Here is a 17,783-nt window from a genome sequence, read left to right as displayed (position 1 = left end):
TACGTATTACATAGCAATCAAATTCAATGCACTGCACTGCATAATAATGGGGCGTAGTGTGGTTCCATGTCACCTAGACGGCACTGAGCATTTCTAAACCGTGGATCTCAGACATAGGGCTTTGCATATGAATGTTTTTGTGGGGTTCATGATGGTCGATCCGCTCAAGGGTGAGGCACAGGGCCGCCGTGGATCATTTTGAGCTCCTCCGCGAGCGTCTGGTGCCTATACGCCAGCCTAATGTCGGGTACGTTCGTCTGCGAATGGAACGGGGTCAGCGAGTCGTCGCACACAGCCAAACCAGCCGAACAATAACATCGCAAGATATAGCAACTGCGACGGATATGGGCAGTGCGAGCGCAAGATGCAGTCCCGAACACCCCTGAGTGCCGCGTGATCTGCATAATGTCATGGAACACGAGCGCTCGGCGACGATGGCCACGAAAACGAGAATTCAAGGGCGCTGGTCCAGGGCACGTTCGATAATGGAAGTGTGGCGCCTGGTATCCAGCAAAACAAAGCAGTCGCAGCAGGCATAAATAGCTGCTGTACATACCTTGTGGATATCGTTCCCCGCCGCGCCTGGCAAATACCAATCTTGGCCGAGCCAATGGCGCTTGATCTCCATCTCGAATCCGCTCTGGATCACGGAGTTGCGAACCAGCTCGGCCAGAGAACTCTGAGGGAGTTTATAGATCTATATCGAGGACAATTGTGGGCAAGCGTCCGTGAGAGTGTGCAAGGAGCGGCGATGCTCACGTGTGTGGCGACGCTGTACTCTTCCAGCAGCGGTTCCTACGTAAAATGGAAGGGTCAGTGCTCGCGTCATACGAGGGTGCATTCGAACGTGACCCGTACTTTGGTGAAATGGAACTGCAGCGGGTCATCCGTACTCAAACTGACGTTCAGCCCGACCTTGAAGAAGTCGGGGAACGGATTCCGCTCGTACGTCAAGAACAGCGCGTTGTTGCTGAGCGGGGACATCGCAAGCCCGATCTGCTTGAGGTAGAAGAGGTACTGGAGCACGGGCACCTTGCGCAGGAGTATGCCGTGCGAGATCGAGTGCGCTGTGAGGAAGGCAGATGTAAGGTGGTCCGGGTCGCCGGCTTCGCCCGAGTGGGGTCTAAAGACGAACGTATCTGATGAAGTATTATCAGTATATGGGTTTACGGAGTTGGAGGAGGATCTTACTAAAGCCCCGCTTTTGCCGCCAGTTGTTGAGCGACGCCATGTTGGCGTACATGTAGTACACCCAGTACGAGTATGGCGGCGACTGGCTGGTGTTCCATAGATGCGGATACGGGAACTTCTTGTGGATGCGCCTTTCTGTTTTTGATTCGTCGTCCACAGTGTCGAATCCAACAACACGCTGCAAAAATACGTGTAGTTCTGGGTGCGAGGAGGGGTCTTTGGTCACTTCGAAGAGGGGCTTGAAGACGTCTATGGAAGATCCAGAGTTACCAAAACCCATACAGGTGAAAGTGGGGTCATACTCCGAACGATATCCTCGAAAGTCTCGACCGATCCATTTTCCTTGTAGACGCTATACAGGCGAGGCACCTGGATTAACCACCGGACGTTGTGAGAGTACAGTTTATGGTTGATGATCCACTTCGCGAGTTTGTCCCACTCCTTCTCGGACCGACCATAGATGCTTATCCGCCACTCGCAGTTCTAGACATGGACAATTAAACCTCTCGTGGAGGGAATCGAGAGAGGAATCAGTTCTACCTGATACTTGCTCTGCTCTAGGTCGGTCATCACCTCTGAACATGCTCATCAAGACTTGCATACGCATGCACGATTGGCAGCTCACCCTTCGTCAGCTCCGCCAGATACCTTCCATGGATGAAATTGTCGGTCTTCAGGAAAATCTCCCGCAACCTCGACTCGCCGATGGGGTTGTACTTCAGGTTGAACTTGTCGAACCGGTGGAACGAATCCTGGTGTGCGTGCATGTCGAGGGTGTCCACAGATAGGTCATAGGCAGTGAGGTTGAGGGATTGGAAAACTTGCTCGAGGGTGAGCTCCTTGTTGTCACGGAATATCACTACATCCTGTCGTACCGTTGAGAAGTCGTCATTATCATATCGGGGATGATACTTGCATGAGGACTGCGTTTCATCTTCGATTTGATGAAACGCAGTAAATGTTTTTGGTTCATGCACGAAGAGTGGTGAACGTGCGTGTCGACCTTGCGGACGTTGTAAAAGTCACTGAACATAGCAAGATTAGCACATGCCACGAACGTGTCCACCTATTCATACCGGTGCGGGACACGCTTCATATCGCTCATCTCGTCGAACTCCTTGAGCAGGCTGTACATAGTGAACTTGCTTGCAAGGTATTTCAGCCTGCGGAAGGCAAAGCTCTTTGTGGGACCGTCGGCGATGACGCTGCAAACGTAGTCGAGGTCCATGAAGTACTCTCGCAAATTGGGAATATCGAAGATCGGTTCCTTGTTCGCGGCTAACAGTGATACTCATCGTCAACCCGCGTAGAGTCTGTTCTCCAGGGAAACGAACCTTTTAACGAGTCATATACCTGGTACACGCCCTTCTCATCCAGGGCGAACACCAGCTGATCATCAGCCTCGGGGATGATACACTTGCTGAAGTCAAACTCTTCCGTGTCATCCTGAGGAGCAGTAGATCCCGATGGCTGAGGTACTGGTTTGGTCTTATCTGTCCAGTGCCAGTGCGGCGGAGGCGGTTTGGGGTAGATCGTCCAGGGTTTGTACGGACTGGAAACCGATGTACCTGGGTCCGTGGGCAGGACTACGTCAGGCCTCACGCCGGAGACATCAGCAAGATCTTTTGGTAGGCCGGTGAAGTGACCGTCATGGTCTTTGGGATTGTCGCCGAGGCGCTGGCAGGACTTAAGCATGTATTTGTCCCGTAGCTGCAGGCATTTTATCAAACTGTCGAAGATGCGAGGAAGCTCATGCGCTGATGCCGCATCTGTAGACGTGATCAGTTTCACATGGGCCCATATGAACCGATATAATCTCGCTACCATAAGCCATAGGCGGAGCATGCGCCTCTGGAAGAGGCGCCACGTCTTGGGGATGGTGGACACCAACGCTCGACTTCGATAACACGTCAGGTTCGAACACGGGTGGTAGTTGAAAGCTTCCAGGAACACCAGGCATATTCATGTCCGTAGAGCTAGGGGGAGATCCATAGATCGATTGCGGTTTGGAGACCGACCCCGGTCTCAACCCGGCGTCGGATGTTCTCCTTTGGGCTAGCATTTTCTCTTCCGTCTGCGGCATCGCGTAAAGAGCACGCAGGACAGGTCAGGCAATATGGGCATCGTACATGGTGGTGGTGCCGTTCCTCAGTGTACCCGAAAAAACCGCCGCTTGACTCTGGGATGGAGATCGGCGGGCTCAGTTCGCCTGACGAGGGGCTCGGATCCAAGGAGCGTTGTCCGGGTGCAAGCGACGAGCCCGTATCGTCTTTCTGTATGACATTGCTAATCGGAGCAGCCATAGAGGAAGACATAACCGAAGGTTAAATCAAAGTCAATGGCGCTGTCCAGGAATAGGGGGCTACAAAAAGTCGAGAGGCAATGAGCACATGATATTCACGTGAGGAGTCAATGAATGGTTAGATCACCGTGTCCTGTCTCCCCGGATTTCCATAACTTACGGACGGTGCACCTCCGCCTCATCTCTGCTTCATGCTAGCGCAAGAGAAAGTGCGACGACTTATATGGCTAACCTTGACGCAACCCCTATGAACGTATTGCCGGGATCCAGCATGAACACCCCTACCATGTCGCTTGGCTCGGATATTCTACGCGATCTGGTCAACGCGAAATGGCAGGAAGCTTTCGCTCGTCTCAATCGTGATCAGCCAGGAATTAGTGGCCTCATGTCCGTCAGCGAGGTTCCTGCCACTTTCCATGTTGAGATGTCTCACACGCTCACTCATGTTGGGGATGTGCTAGGCCATGGAAGTAGGAAGGAGATACCTCAAGCCTATCTCTATGACACAATGGTCGGAAACCCCGCCTCCAAAGGCCGTGTTCAATCAGGCATGTTATATTGTTGAAGGCTTCGGGAATTGGTGTAGCTCAGCCTAGGTTCTGCACAGACGGTCCAACAAGCGTTCAAGGTGTTAAGTGAGGCCAGGGTCCTATCGACTTTGAGCGATTTGTTCCGGAGTTTGTATGCTGTCGTTCGCCTGCGATCACGTTCTTACATCTATTTATGCAGCGGACGTACGATACGCCTGCGAAGGACTCTCGGACATAATCGCTCATTACATGTCGGAATGGCAAGTGAGCCGCTTGCTAGCATTTCTTGTATCTCGCTAGCTCACATTGATGCATATAGGCAACACAGACATCTACTGGCATCCGGCATATAGCTCTCCTCATACGAAGGCTCGCTGATATTTACCAGCTATGGGCGCCTATGCATGAGTACGCTTAGCGCTCACCCACTAGAACTACTGACCGAAAGCTTCGCTGGCGCAGATTGGGCCTTAGTGTAGTTTATACGAACACGTTTCAAGCCCAAGTGCACTCTCGTCTTCCGGCCGAGTTCGCAAAGGGTTTCAAAGAGCTTATCGCATGGACCATACTGCCACCCACGACGGAGGGCATGCCGGCCGAGGTTCAAGATCCGAACTTATGGTCATCATTCGAAACACTCGGCCTCGTTGACAGATATGAAATGCTCATCGCCAGTGTGTGCTATGAGTACATTGAGACCAAGGTGACAGAGATGTGCGCTGGGAAATGGGACGAGGCGATGCTTCCTATGGTTAGATCCTGGATGGCTCGTGATGTCGTTAGTTGGATGCTCAAGCCTTATGCCCGCGGCGCGAAGACTAGTGAGTTCACTCATCTCCGCCATTGGCCCTTTTCGGGCTTCGTGACTCTTCCTGTGCGAAGGACGCTGACAATTATGGCTTAATTACTTAGTGGAAGAAGCGCGTACTATGCTGCAGGGCGTGGGCTCTCGTTTCGACTTTCACGCGTGTAAGGTACTCTGCGATTTGAGGTGAGATTGGTCTGCGCAACTAATCTTTCGCATACGTTGTTATTGAGGCCGAGTATGGTTCTTTTTTAGAACAAGTGAAATCTTCGACATCATCGTGGACTATCCGGATTCGGTGCCCGCGCTGGGCGATCTCAAGGTATGGCACTCCTGTCCCCTTATTCTGCATTGTTCTGACTCGTCGATATATCCCGCGATGGCCGGTAGGAATGCCTGCTGCGTGTGGATCAGCGTGCCCAACTTGTCCAAGCTCTCCGGAAAGCGTTCGTCCCTGCATCTTTACATAAAGATTATTCATTATGCTCAATGATGGAAATGCGCTCGGCTGTTCTCGGGTATCTGTCCGCTGTTTGGCCCTATGTACAGGAATAAGAAGCGACTCTTGCACCCAGGAGCCGACACCCGAGACATACTAACGCAATATGTATCCACCATACGCTGCCTCCGGATCATCGACCCGCCTGGAGTCCTCCTATTCAAGGTAGCGGACCCGATTAGACGATACCTGCGGGAACGTCCCGACACTATACGGTGTATCGTGGCCAGCCTTGTGGGCGACGACTCGAGCGGTGATTCGCTTGTGGACTCCGATGAGCCTCCGGGACCCCTGCAACAGGCTGTTGCGGAGGATTACACCGACCCCAACTGGGAGCCAGACCCTATCGACGCCGGACCGGGTATGCTGCATCTAGGCCTAGTTGGACATAGGCTCACAGTTTACTATGTTCTACCCCTGAGCAGACTTCCGCGCCAATAAGCCAAGCGATATTATCAGCACACTCGTCAGCATCTATCCTTCTCACGATTTGTTCGTGAAGGAGTTGCAGATTCTACTTGCACAGCGGCTGCTGAACATCAAGGATGGTAACTTCGTTAATGAGGTCGGTCTCCATGATTCATAGACTAGGATTAGTGCCGATTTACTTTGCTGCAGCGGCGGAACATCGAACTCTTGAAAGTCCGGTTTGGTGAAGCACCGCTTCAAGTGTGTGAAGTTATGCTGAAAGACATGACCGATTCGCGAAGAACGGACGAACACATTCAAGCTCAGAACAGCGTACGCGGCAATTCTCTCTCTCCGATAACACCCGCTCAGCTCAAGACTGCCAGTCTGTATTGCATCCCACAATCCTTTCACAGCATTTCTGGCCCGCACTCCAATCGAGCGGTCTCAATCTACCGTCACAATTACAAAGGTATGAAATTGCCGTATGTGAGCTTGTGGGTCGGCTGCTGATGGGATCGTATAGTATTCAGCAGGAATACACGAAACAGTTCACGACCTTCAAGCCGGATAAGAAACTCCGCTGGCTTCCTCACCTGGGCACCGTCGATTTGGAATTGCAGCTGGAAGATCGTACTGTCAACGCCGAGGTCACGCCCCTGGAGGCCGCGCTCATCGAACATTTTAGCGAGAAACGTGGGCTCGGCCTGTTTCCTCCACCGCGATGATCAGCTAATGGCATCGTCTTCACAGCTGTATGGGACATCGACGATCTTGTGAAGATTCTGGGCTCGGTCGACCGGACGGTGGTTCTCAAGGCGCTGATTACATGGGAGGACCTTGGTGTCCTGGCGGAAGATGGCGAGACAACCTATCGACTGCTCGAGGTCGCTGAACCCGCGGGTTCCAGCCGAAGATTCGGTAGAGGAGCGTCTGGCCCTGGTGGGTACTTCGCGGCAGCGCGGTTGTTTCGGTTATTCATGTGTATGTGTGATCTAGGCAAACCGGCGGAAGAAGTTGCACCGGTGGCGTCCGTGCAGCAGCAGCAGGCGGAGCAAATGCGAGTCTATTGGAAGGTACGACGGATGGATTGTCCCCGACAGTATCCCTGAGTTGATGTTTGCTATCCCATGCCCAGTTCATCGAAGGCATGCTCACGAATCTCGGTGGTCTCGGTCTGGATCGTATTCAGACCATGCTGAAGTTCGCCGCGCCTGGATACGATCGAAGCCCGGACCAGCTCGCGACATTCATGGAGGCAGCAAGAAGCGAAGGGCTAGTTATCGCAAAGGACGGCATATGGAGGCTCAACAAGTGAATACACCACTCTGTGTGCCTCATGAAGCAGGCGTAGGCGGGCTCAATATAACATATAACATAAAGATAGCGATCCACCCGATTATACCGAAACCCGTCATATGAGGAAGGTGATTATTCCTTGGAAGCATCCATTGCAACGCCGTGTTCCTATAGACCAATAATGCGTGTTCCAAAATCAGAGACGTGATATGCGAAGTTCAACCCCGGACAGCTCATGAACATGAGAGATGCAGGTATTTGCAAGTGATGAGCCAAAGCTGCCACGTTTCGGGGTGTAAATGGTCGCTTAACAAGGACCTGTCCGGGGGGGGCGGGGTATGAACGTGGTGAAGACACATGATCATGGACCGACGAACCAGATCAATCGTTATTTCAGGGAAGGCTTCGTCGAGAACTGGCGGAAGAACAAGTTAAAGTCCCGCTTGCCATATGGTACAAAGACATACTCTTCCAGTTCGCTTCCATTTCGGAAGGAATGCCAACGTCGCCGTAAAAATGAACAAGCTTCAGACAGGACGTTTCTTCGTTCCTGCGAACATAAAGCACCATTCGTACGAGGTGATTGATCTTAGGTGATAACAGCGTATGAGCTATGGTTCTTTTCCAATGCCAATGCCGAGAGCCTTACTTCATCTGTTTTGGTAAGTAAACAGAGCGGCTGCCGTCTCAAGCGAGCTATCCATGCAATAGTCCGATCGCTCCATCGCCTTACTATAGGTGACCTGTGAAGTATAGGTACCAGATCGTAGGCACTCAACACCCCGAGTAGGAATCGGCCCTTCCGTTGGGTAAGCGCAAATATGGACAATAGCACAATCACGTATGCAGAAAAGTATCTGGGACACAATTCAATAAAATACTGATCATGCGGAAATACGCAACGCACCCAGCGATAGAGGGATCGATGGCAATGTTGCCTCCGATGACGGACATCACTACGGCCAGAGCGGCTAAGACTGTGATGAATGAAGCACGACGGTCTCGTGGCAATCGACCGCGATTGAACTTGAGGAGGAGATCGGAAAAGGGAAATAACGCCATGACTGTCAACCACACTAATGAGAACCTGACGGCCCACTGTCAGCTCGATCAACGGGCGTAGTGGTGATCGAACCTACATCTTTGACACTACTTGCAGGCTGGCTCCGGACGACGCATATAATATGCCGCAGAATACGCCAAAGCTGAGGATTGTGACGTATGGTGCCTGGGTTGGGAGTTTGGACAGGAAATACCGAGGTATAACGCGATCATGCGCCAGGCGCTGGAGCAACTCACAGGCACTGAGAATACCTTTGGGATGAAGTCAGACGGCTACCTCCTACAGAACATGGGTCCTCACCTGTCAGAACACCGCCAGAAAGCACGATGACAGCGTCCACAACAATCCAAATGCGAAGCCATCTACCCAGTGCCTTGAATGTATTATCATGAGTAGGTGCCGTAAGCAAAGAACTCCATGCATACCAGCTCTGCAAGAACGCTGAGTATATTCGCGCCGCTGAGGACGGTCTCAAGAGGAACAAGTGCCAGGACGAGGAGCATAATGAGACCATTCAGGACGATGCAACCATAATGAAGATTGCGAAGGACAAGCGAGTAACGTCCAGGCTTTATGTTGGCAACGTAGGACGGAATGCCTTCATCCTGCCCGTCAGTGACATGCCATGACAAGCAAAATCGTGCTTACATTCGAATCCCGTTAATCCCAGCATGCCGATGCATACGCCATTGAATATCTGGTGAAGTATCGCTCCCGCCGTTGCACCTTGTGAGCGTTTTCCTTCCTGCCAATTCTCGTGCAGCTGAGAATTCCCTCGTTGAGCCCAGGTCACGACAGAGGCCAACATCAGGACTAACATGGCCACGATCTGCCGACTGCGTTAATCCAGCAAAACGCTTCCCAAAAGTCTGACCATACGTGAAATGCAAGGAGAGACAGTGCTAGCCGTGCACTGTCTTTGAGGCCGCTCATGCTGACCGCGAGGAAGAACACCAGAATGAGAGCCGTTCCCGCGAAGACCGGGAATGGAAGCGTGACTTCTCCAGCTACATAGGTGATAGCTGTCGCCGCGGACACCACCGATGTCGCTGCAAAATCCAATAGCAGCAGGGTAGCGCCTACAAGTGCCACTGTCTTTGACGATATGTGTAATCTGAACAAATTGGGAATGAACATGCGGGATCATGTGGTAGCAAGGGTTCGAACCCACAGGTAGCTATAAGGGGCTCCGCTGATAGGAAGGGCTGCGGCCAACTCTTCCATGATAGGCCGCCAAAGGAATATGATGAGGGTTGCCACGAAAAGGGAAATGGGAGAACTGTACACGATCAGCTGGACAGCAGGGGTTGAGACGCGCAGAGGGCGGACTCACTAGACGCTGGCCACCGCGACAACAGCAGGCAGAGCGTAGAAGACGCTGCCAAGGATTGCATTCCCCGCAAGAGCACTGGCGGTGAATTGACCTAACGTCCTCGCGTCCGAAGCCGCCTTGATCGCGCGTTCACCCGCATCCAAGTCGTCTTGACTGAGGACCACGTGAGAAACCGTCCCCCATCCGGCGAACTCGAAGGCGTTTGATAAATTCAAAAACCGCGAAGGTACCCCCGTCACTTTGACTCCACCGCCTTCCCTCGGTCGTGTGCGTTGCCTGCGGAGGACGATGTCGAATTGGGAGGACTGGAAGGACGGCGGGTCATGGCTGTAACCAGGACGAGAACTTGAGGGTTGAATGGCGATGTATGGCACGGCGAATGGTAGTGGAAGGCCCTGGGACTCGAGATCTTCATCTGCGGGCGATAGCCCGTTATGCATCGTCGTAAACTTATTAAGGAGGGTTCGGTGACGTAAGAAACACGTTTCGAACTCTAAGAGTGTATCTGACGTCTAATCATGCGACGCGACGCGACACCTGCCATTCAAGTTCCTCGTCACGCGATTGTGCTATCCATCGATCGTGCGGTGGCCGTGGTGAATCGCATCGTAGCAACATAGAATTGATACTAATCATATGCCGCTCGAAGAGTCACGACTGGGGTGTCCTACTACGATACTTAGCCGACAGCCACCCTACAGATGATGTGAGGGCAGCGCAGGCGAAGCAGGTGCCAACGTAAATTATCATCTGTTCGAAGCGTCCGCCTCCAACAGTATAACCCGTCCTCGGACGGGTGGACGGGTGACGAGAAGAGCCATTATACATCGAAGTTGATATCGGGTTGGACAGGATGTTGCCGAGGCCGCGTGTTAGTTGCAGGAAACCGAATATGGAGGTGTGCAAGGTAGGGTCGTCCTCTGCAATAGGCGTAAGCGCATTGCGAGAAGTGGCAATCGCAGTCCTCACTGCACAACGGTCTGATGAAACCGGACCATGTACTGGACCAGCCCCCCGCAATGGTACCGTAGGCGACACTGAAAACAAGGAGGCCGGGTAGCGAGTGCGCAAGCACGCCCCACAGAACGAAGGTCACCAGTGAAGTGAAAGTTAGATTGGCGAATGCTAGGAGCCACGAGTCCATTGTGTCGGAAAGGGCGCCTATTCCTATACGCCCAACCACAGAAGAACCTTACGGTACCAATTTCAGCACCGTAAATGTGAGATCAACGTCGACTCACCATTCAACAGCGCAAGCGACAAGGCCGAGGACGAGTCGCCCAAGCGTAGGTCGGATGCGAACGCTTTGGATGAGTCAGTTGACGGACATCGTGTTGCCCAATGTACTCACTCGGCAGCCATGTCATCGGCACGAAATAAGCGAACGCTTGTATGGTGTTAGCGAGCAGCATGAGCCAGAACCTGTCATTCTTCAACCACGATCGATCAATCGAGCGAGCCGCCGGGCCACGGACGCGGTTCTCAGGAAGACGCGGTTTGATGAACGGAAGCAAAGGAGTCAACACGATCACAATCGCAATGGAGAGAATGCGGAGCGAAGTTGCAATGCCAAATTGCCGGAGAAGCGGGGGGATGATCAGGGGTAGGATTAGCCCGCCCAGAGCGGTCCCTGGAAAGAAAGAGGCGTTAACGCGGGTGAAAATATGGATCTATCTCTCATCGGACTTACCGGCAAAGATGATCCCGTTAGCGAGCCCTCTTCTATTTACAAACCATTCCGATAGGTAAGAGATACACGGTGCATATAGTAGTGCTGTTCTGAACTTAAGCGGATGTAAAGCGGGCGTGTCGCGGAGCTCACCTCCGCCAATGGCATACAGCACGCCTTGCAAGGCTACCAACGTCACGACCTGCGGCGATTAGTTAGGAAGGTCTAGATCGCAAGGAATATTTCGATACGGCCTACCCGCGTTGCATAGCTAGCACCAAACAAGCTCGCCCAACAGAATACGAGCCCGGTCCACAAGGCGGAGCGACGGTGCTGAGGATAACGCGCCATTCCAGGGTTTATGATGGGCCCGGAACAGTATATGATGCCTGAGGGATGGATTAGCGAATGTATAATTGAGAACGCTTGTAGCTTCACCTGACGATAATGTACCGATCAGGGGTAAGAGCGACGACGCGTGTTTCTGGTCCCGGAAGCGTGGATCTTCCGTGTACGACACCAAAAAGATTCCGTAGGCTGTCGGAAATCCCCAAACCAGTGCGCCTACGAAGAATGCGCCAGTCAACTGATCGCGAGGTGAATTCGCATTTCGTACGGTCATATGCTAGTGTCACTCACGAACAACCATGCGGATATCCCTCGATCTACCGGAGCAAGAATAATTTCATTGCGTCGTGCAACGCTGCCTTGAGGATCATCTCTGCGTCCGTCCTCGAGAACGGGAGATGTCCTGTCATGGCTCTGCACTGATCGTAACGAGCTTGATGGATGAGGGGGCTCTCGTGTTCCCAGCTCGAGACTTTCTGACGTCTGGGTTGTCGCAGGCATTATGATTCTGTGCACTAGCGGGAAAGAGCCTGGTTTGCTGCTTGGTCCATGTTTATTGCGTAATGATGAAGCTGGTCAAGCGCTCTACATGAGTCACATTTTCACGACGACGACTAAGGAGGCAAACCTTGCCTTCCTCACCACCGGAGACGCGTTCTTCGGTTTTTCCGGCCAAGCGCAGAACGCGTGGGGCATCAGGTTGCGGAAAGCCGGTGCGCGTGCAGAACAACTCTCGGATTTCTCAAGGCAACAGTGCTTCGCCGCGATCACCGTCGTGGTCAAGCGGTGTCTGGCGCGTCGAGCAGCCTTGCAACAGACGCCGGCGGCTGAGTTCCTTTGATCATTCCTGCCCTCCCCTGCCTCCCTTCCAACACCACCATGGCCACACCGATCCGGAAGAAGAGGAACTTCAAGGGGCTCGGGCTCGATGTCGCCGCAACACCCGCGCCGCCGCCCCCTGCGCCTGAACCCCAACCAACGCGTCTTGCGCCTGTAGCGGGCGGACCAGGCGGCAAGAAACGTCCCCCTCCTATGACTCTTGCTGCGCCCAAGATACCAGCAGCCACCAACAATAACAATGAAAGCGACGGTGTGTTGTTGACGGTGTCCAATGGTCCCAGTTCCGCACCAGCTACGGCTATCTCACCATCCGCGAAACGCATGACGTACCATACTGCGCTGTCCAACACGCTCGCGAACCTCGATCTAAGTGCAGAAACAAAGATCGAGCTCAAGGGTAATGAAGATCTAGAGGAGTTGCACGAGTTGGGCCAAGGCAATGGAGGGAGCGTCAAACTGGTCAAGCACATCCCGACGGGCACGATCATGGCCAAGAAAGTGCGCATTATCCACCACGAGTGAAATCAAGTCCTCATCGCTTCCTCAGATCGTCCTCATTGACGCGAAACCTGCTGTGAGGAAGCAGATCCTTCGGGAACTGCAGATCATGCATGACTGCCACTCGCCGTACATCATCTCCTTCTACGGAGCTTACCTCGCGGACCCAAATATATGCATCTGCATGGAGGCCATGGACAAGGGTTCATTGGATGGCATTTACAAGAAGATCGGTGCCATTGACATCGAGGTTGTGGCAAAAGTGGCTTTGGCCGTTCTCGAAGGCTTGACCTACCTGTACGACGTGCATCGCATCATTCATCGTGGTATGTCCCGTCGTACAGATCTGGTATACTCGTGTCAACCTGAGTTCACAGACATCAAGCCTTCCAACATTCTCTTCAACTCGCAGGGGCAAGTCAAGATATGTGACTTTGGCGTGTCCGGAGAGCTCATCAACTCCATTGCGGATACATTCGTGGGCACTTCGACATACATGAGTGTACGTAACATGAAGCGCGTTACCGCATGGTGTCTCACACTGCACTGCAGCCCGAACGTATACAAGGGGCGCAATATACGGTCAAATCCGACGTATGGTCATTGGGCATTTCCCTAATAGAGCTCGCCCTCGGCAGATTCCCGTTCGCAGAGTCGATGTCGGACGATTCGGATCTTTCTGATCTTGAGGGCACCCTGTCGCCTGGCCGACCGGTGTCCATTAGTACCCGACCCAGCAAGGAAGAGAAGCGGAAGCGGGACAGGCGTAAGAGCAAGGGCGTCAGTCTACAGGGTGGTGGGATGACGATGAGCATCCTTGAGTTGCTCCAGCATATCGTCAACGAGCCTGCTCCGAGGCTCACCCCAGAAGGTCGCTTCCCCAAGGAGGCCGAAGATTTTGTCGATAGCTGTTTATTGAAAGATCCGGACGAAAGGCCCACTCCTAAACAGCTACTGGTATGATGCAGCTCCCTACGTTCGTCATCCGCGGTTCTCAAATGTTCCCATTTCTAGCAACACCCATGGATTGAGAACGCTCGGGCATCGGAGTTCGATCTTGAAGCATGGGCTAGCACTTTCTGATCTTCATCTCCGTCGCGTCTCCACAGCCCGTGGCCACCACCGCTGGCGCCTATAGCCCCGGCATCCCCCTCTCTATCGTTCAGTTTTGTGTTATCAGCGCAATGTCCTCTGGCTATATCCTGTTGCAATGTATTTATACGTGGAAACTGTAGCGATCCCGGCGTATGGAGTTATGCCCGTTACAGCGATTACCTATTCTCGGTCTGTCATTGAGAATGTTCCTGGACTCTCCTTGAGCTCATCCGACCCGAATGGATGGGATTCATCATTGTTCATACATTCGCTGCATGCTCTCCCATGCCCTTCACACGAGATGATCTACAGGCCGATGGTTCGCTCGCTCCGGCCGTCCGACGGCCAACGCGGGTAATGCCATCGGTATATGCGGTGTACCGGAACGACCGTGACGCGAAAACGCGCTTTAGACACTGACCACGATGTGCATCGCACTGTGGGCGCTCGACCATCCTGATTACGCTCTGTGCGCCCGTCTCGCGACCACGACCAAAACTCTTTTTGCTGACAGTACGGCACGCAGAGTCCTCGCCTCGAACAGAGATGGTAAGGATCTTGTGACGAAAGAGGAAGTAAACCACGTTCATAATACCAAACTTCCCGGACGTCCAGAATTTCTATCTCGACCCACCGAACGCGCACACTTTCATCATTTCGAACACGAGGCCGGAAAGACTAACACTGAAGGACCGATCCTGTCCGGCCGAGACCTGAAAGCGGGAGGCACATGGCTTGGGCTGAACAGATCGGGGAAAATCGCCGTCCTGTATGGTATCCCCACGTCACCTTCACCGTTCCGAGAGTTCCTCAGATCACGCCGCCAGCACCAACATCACCGAGCCACTGGGCAGTTATACCTCATCCAGGGGCCATTTGGTCTCGTCATTCCTCCTGTCGGATTTGCCTGCGGACACCGATGTGGAAAACGTAGTCACGCGGAACGAGAAGTATGCGGGATTCAATCTGGTGTATTTTGACCCTATCACAGACGCGTCTGGATCGCTTTCTTTCTCGCCAATCTTCCTGACCAATCACGGCGGGGGCGGCCCTCTCACCGCGAGGCCATTAACGGCCGAGGAACGTCGGTGCGGAGGGCTATCTAACGGGATCGATGGGCAGGGTGCCGACGAGTGGCCGAAAGTCCAAGTCGGCATCCGGTCGATGCGAGAGGTAATTGAATCCGCCGAAGCATCCGACGAGCGCCGCCTCGTCGAGGATCTTTTCCACGTTCTGGAGTGAGCGACGGTCCCCCGCCTTCTCTCTTTATGGGGCTCGCTCTCATGCCGTGTGCGTTCCACAAAGATGGTGTACGGCCATTCCACCTCGTGAACGAGCGGAGCACCGCAACACCATTCACATTGAGCCGTACCCCGTGGCCTTTGATCCGACCCATGCTACGGATTTTTACGGCACTCGACTCTCGACCGTCATCCTTGTCCGCCGAGATGGCAAAGTTCTTTTCGTGGAGCGCGAACCTTGGCGCCTGTCAGACGGGGTTCTGCAAAAGCAGCAACCCCCGGACGAACACGTATTCCGGATGCAAATCTCTTTGCAAAACAAGCACTAGGATATACAAGATAGACAGGGGGGTGATACTGAAAACATCGATCGAGATTATATCGTAACATAGCATTTCCAGAAAGCGAGTCTATAGGTGGAGTCCGAGGAGAGCAGCATAAACAAAACGATACGTCAAAGAGATACGTCGCATGGCGTTTTTTTAAATCCGTGAATATATATGTGAAAGGTCATTCCGATACGTGTCCGATCGAGCGACTCGGCCAATAGAACGCCCTCGGAACGTGCTGGGGACGCTGCGTTATCCGAGTTCAGGCTCCGACATGATACGTCAAAGGCTTAGTATAGCCGTTTTCCGCGTGTCCAGGGACTGTGTATCGTGAATTATACCCACCTGTGGCCATGTGATGCCATCCCTGCTGGGACGGGATCGCGTAGTCGGCGGGCGTGGCGGCTGCAGGGATAGTGGAAGCAACGGTCGTCGTCTCGTACGACGATCGTATCTTTTCCGCGGGGGGATTCCCACTGGATCTCACGTTGCGACATGAGTTAAGGGACGAGGAGACAGGGCGATCGGAACTACTCACTGCATGATAGAATTCAAATTCACGATTCGTCTCAGCAGTCCGCACTGGGACTGGCCGTCGTGCTCAGGCAGCTGCCTGATTATATTGGCGGTGTTCTGCAGCTGGTGCGTGAGCGCGATATAGGTGTGCGCCACGGCAGGGTTGATCAGGCAAGCACAGCTAGGGTGTCCGTGGACGCTCAGCCTGTCGTTGTCGTTATAGCCGCCACACGAACCGTCGTGTGCGGAGACAGGCGTGTGACTGGAGGCGTTACTATATTGGAAGCTCGTGGCGGACGGAGACCTAGGCGAATATCCCGACGACGTGTCGCTGAAGTGACTGCCGTTGTAGCCTGAAGACACCGAGGGGGACACCGGGGAGTAAAGTCCCGGACCGTGACCGTTGGCGCGGTAGTCACGGCGGTTGGCGTCGTCGAAGTACGAGGTAGCGTCAGCCTGTCCGTTGGGTGGGAACTGACGGTAGGTCGCGGTCGACGGCGGCGATGCAGACAGGCGATAGAGTTGGGGACGGGACCCCTCCTGGAAGTCCGTCTTGATCGGCGACGTGGGGGAGACGACGCCGTCGGCGGAGTCATAGTCTGGATTATGCCTGTGAACGCCGTTGGGCGAAAGCTTGGGGAAGCGCGTTGGCTTCGACGGGCAGTCGACTTCGCGCAGCTGTTCGGCCCACCGCGGGTGGGGTTTGCCTGCCGCAGGACCATACGTTGAGAACGATGCTGTAAATTAAAATAAACGTCGCGTCCTGACCTCGCAGTTCGCGGACCAGGCTCTCGAGCTCGGCGACGCGACCTCTGAGACGCTCCACCTCTGGGAGGTTGGGGTCATCCCTGCAAGAGGGTTGGTCAGGGGCGCCAAGGGTCAGAGGTGATGTCAGTGCGCGCCTTTCGTTGGGGTCGGAGGTTTCGTAAATGCATAGGCCGGTCTGCATCGATCGTCAGGGCTGCGGTACGATGATGCAATGGGGCGGAGGGTCGTACCAGCCCCAGCTGGATGCACCGCGAACAGGGCCTCTTGCGGTCGCCTTGGGTGGGGGTTTGTCAGTGAGCGCGTTGCGGTTGCAAAGGCCCGGGGCAGACATACACTTGCGCTTGGATGTATGGCAGTTGAGGCAGGACTGGGTGGTGCGGTTGCGACGTTTTTTGCGGGAGTCGGCGTCGAGGCCGGGGAAGTCGAGATCCATGATCTCTTCCTTGAGCTGGAGGGCGGGATGGGCGTCCATGACGAGGCGTGACGAGGCGGGACGGTGCTCGAGATCATATTGTGCAGTATCATATATTATAGTCGAAGACAAATATAGCGGGATTCTCTGCTGCGAACCGATAGGACGTACACGGGTGCCAAACAGTTTATATGAACTTCCGGATCGGGACAGCACGAGTCGGGGCCTGGGCAGCGCGGCATGCGGGGTCGCTCCCCGTCGAGCAGACGCAGCGTGCGACCCGCTCAGGTTTACGAAAGGTACCGGTTGGATGTGGCAGCCGCCAGGTGGCGTCGTCTTCCAACCACTTTCCTCGTCCTCTGCGGAAGCTTTTGCCCATTTGCAATTCTGCAACCTTGCTCAATCGGGCTGCCCCGGACACAGCCGAGCGAGCTAAGTTACATATCACAATTAATATTCCCCGCCAGACTCGAAGCTCAGATCCATCAACAATCACCGCCAAGCTGACAGCACCGTCCCCCGAGCGAGTGTACGCCGGGCCATCGATCGTCCGGCGAATGATCCCTGGAAACAACACGCCCGCATCTCCGAGCGCGCGCTGCCCAGAAGCTGCACGTCCCCCCCCCACCTCTCCTAC

At 53.9% G+C, this 17,783-nt stretch overlaps 7 protein-coding genes across 7 annotated transcripts; 3 read left to right on the top strand and 4 right to left on the bottom strand.

The window, feature by feature from the left end:
* Window positions 1-50: 50 nt before the first annotated feature.
* PUNSTDRAFT_82222 (AMP deaminase) lies at window positions 51-3,043 on the bottom strand. Its single transcript, XM_007380321.1, has 12 exons — window positions 3,016-3,043; window positions 2,526-2,960; window positions 2,268-2,469; window positions 2,108-2,216; window positions 1,817-2,057; window positions 1,732-1,766; window positions 1,494-1,674; window positions 1,192-1,440; window positions 859-1,139; window positions 760-795; window positions 557-697; window positions 51-257 (listed from the first exon to the last, which is right to left on the bottom strand). The coding sequence occupies exons 1-12, from the start codon at window positions 3,023-3,025 to the stop codon at window positions 165-167; spliced, it is 2,013 nt and encodes a 670-aa protein (XP_007380383.1). The 5' UTR covers window positions 3,026-3,043; the 3' UTR covers window positions 51-164.
* A 1,208-nt stretch (window positions 3,044-4,251) lies between these two features.
* On the top strand, window positions 4,252-7,424 carry PUNSTDRAFT_118507 (ubiquitin-protein ligase). Its single transcript, XM_007380320.1, has 15 exons — window positions 4,252-4,287; window positions 4,343-4,431; window positions 4,486-4,844; window positions 4,936-5,014; window positions 5,084-5,150; window positions 5,219-5,274; window positions 5,378-5,688; window positions 5,753-5,892; window positions 5,946-6,068; window positions 6,122-6,207; window positions 6,262-6,431; window positions 6,489-6,677; window positions 6,735-6,811; window positions 6,874-7,352; window positions 7,412-7,424. Exons 1-14 carry the CDS (start codon window positions 4,273-4,275, stop codon window positions 7,051-7,053), a joined length of 1,941 nt encoding a protein of 646 aa, XP_007380382.1. The 5' UTR covers window positions 4,252-4,272; the 3' UTR covers window positions 7,054-7,352; window positions 7,412-7,424.
* Window positions 7,406-9,750, bottom strand: PUNSTDRAFT_28714 (uncharacterized protein; the record flags this gene model as incomplete). The annotated part of the gene is made up of 11 exons (XM_007380319.1): window positions 7,406-7,449; window positions 7,502-7,622; window positions 7,684-7,891; window positions 7,942-8,121; window positions 8,174-8,348; window positions 8,398-8,470; window positions 8,523-8,695; window positions 8,746-8,926; window positions 8,977-9,211; window positions 9,269-9,376; window positions 9,431-9,750. Coding segments are annotated over 11 exons (1,818 nt in total), but the record flags the coding sequence as incomplete, so codon positions are not given.
* Window positions 9,751-10,081: 331 nt separating this feature from the next.
* Window positions 10,082-11,948, bottom strand: PUNSTDRAFT_131049 (MFS general substrate transporter; the record flags this gene model as incomplete). Its single annotated transcript, XM_007380318.1, has 9 exons — window positions 10,082-10,350; window positions 10,400-10,621; window positions 10,672-10,734; window positions 10,782-11,060; window positions 11,121-11,204; window positions 11,253-11,301; window positions 11,358-11,488; window positions 11,538-11,685; window positions 11,739-11,948. 9 exons carry the CDS (start codon window positions 11,946-11,948, stop codon window positions 10,082-10,084), a joined length of 1,455 nt encoding a protein of 484 aa, XP_007380380.1.
* A 405-nt stretch (window positions 11,949-12,353) lies between these two features.
* Window positions 12,354-14,054, top strand: PUNSTDRAFT_82210 (Pkinase-domain-containing protein). Its single transcript, XM_007380317.1, has 5 exons — window positions 12,354-12,785; window positions 12,835-13,111; window positions 13,163-13,287; window positions 13,338-13,742; window positions 13,800-14,054. The coding sequence occupies exons 1-5, from the start codon at window positions 12,480-12,482 to the stop codon at window positions 13,866-13,868; spliced, it is 1,182 nt and encodes a 393-aa protein (XP_007380379.1). The 5' UTR covers window positions 12,354-12,479; the 3' UTR covers window positions 13,869-14,054.
* A 251-nt stretch (window positions 14,055-14,305) lies between these two features.
* Window positions 14,306-15,450, top strand: PUNSTDRAFT_59978 (DUF833-domain-containing protein; the record flags this gene model as incomplete). The annotated part of the gene is made up of 5 exons (XM_007380316.1): window positions 14,306-14,349; window positions 14,407-14,429; window positions 14,496-14,649; window positions 14,708-15,118; window positions 15,186-15,450. The coding sequence occupies 5 exons, from the start codon at window positions 14,306-14,308 to the stop codon at window positions 15,448-15,450; spliced, it is 897 nt and encodes a 298-aa protein (XP_007380378.1).
* Window positions 15,451-16,570: 1,120 nt separating this feature from the next.
* PUNSTDRAFT_59909 (uncharacterized protein) lies at window positions 16,571-17,167 on the bottom strand (the record flags this gene model as incomplete). The annotated part of the gene is made up of 3 exons (XM_007380315.1): window positions 16,571-16,909; window positions 16,965-17,008; window positions 17,068-17,167. 3 exons carry the CDS (start codon window positions 17,165-17,167, stop codon window positions 16,571-16,573), a joined length of 483 nt encoding a protein of 160 aa, XP_007380377.1.
* Between the last annotated feature and the right edge of the window lie 616 nt (window positions 17,168-17,783).

Source organism: Punctularia strigosozonata (assembly GCF_000264995.1).
Source record: "Punctularia strigosozonata HHB-11173 SS5 unplaced genomic scaffold PUNSTscaffold_2, whole genome shotgun sequence".
Taxonomy (NCBI): domain Eukaryota; kingdom Fungi; phylum Basidiomycota; class Agaricomycetes; order Corticiales; family Punctulariaceae; genus Punctularia; species Punctularia strigosozonata.
Note: the sequence above shows the minus strand (reverse complement) of the source record. Positions and strands in the feature narration are given on the sequence as shown.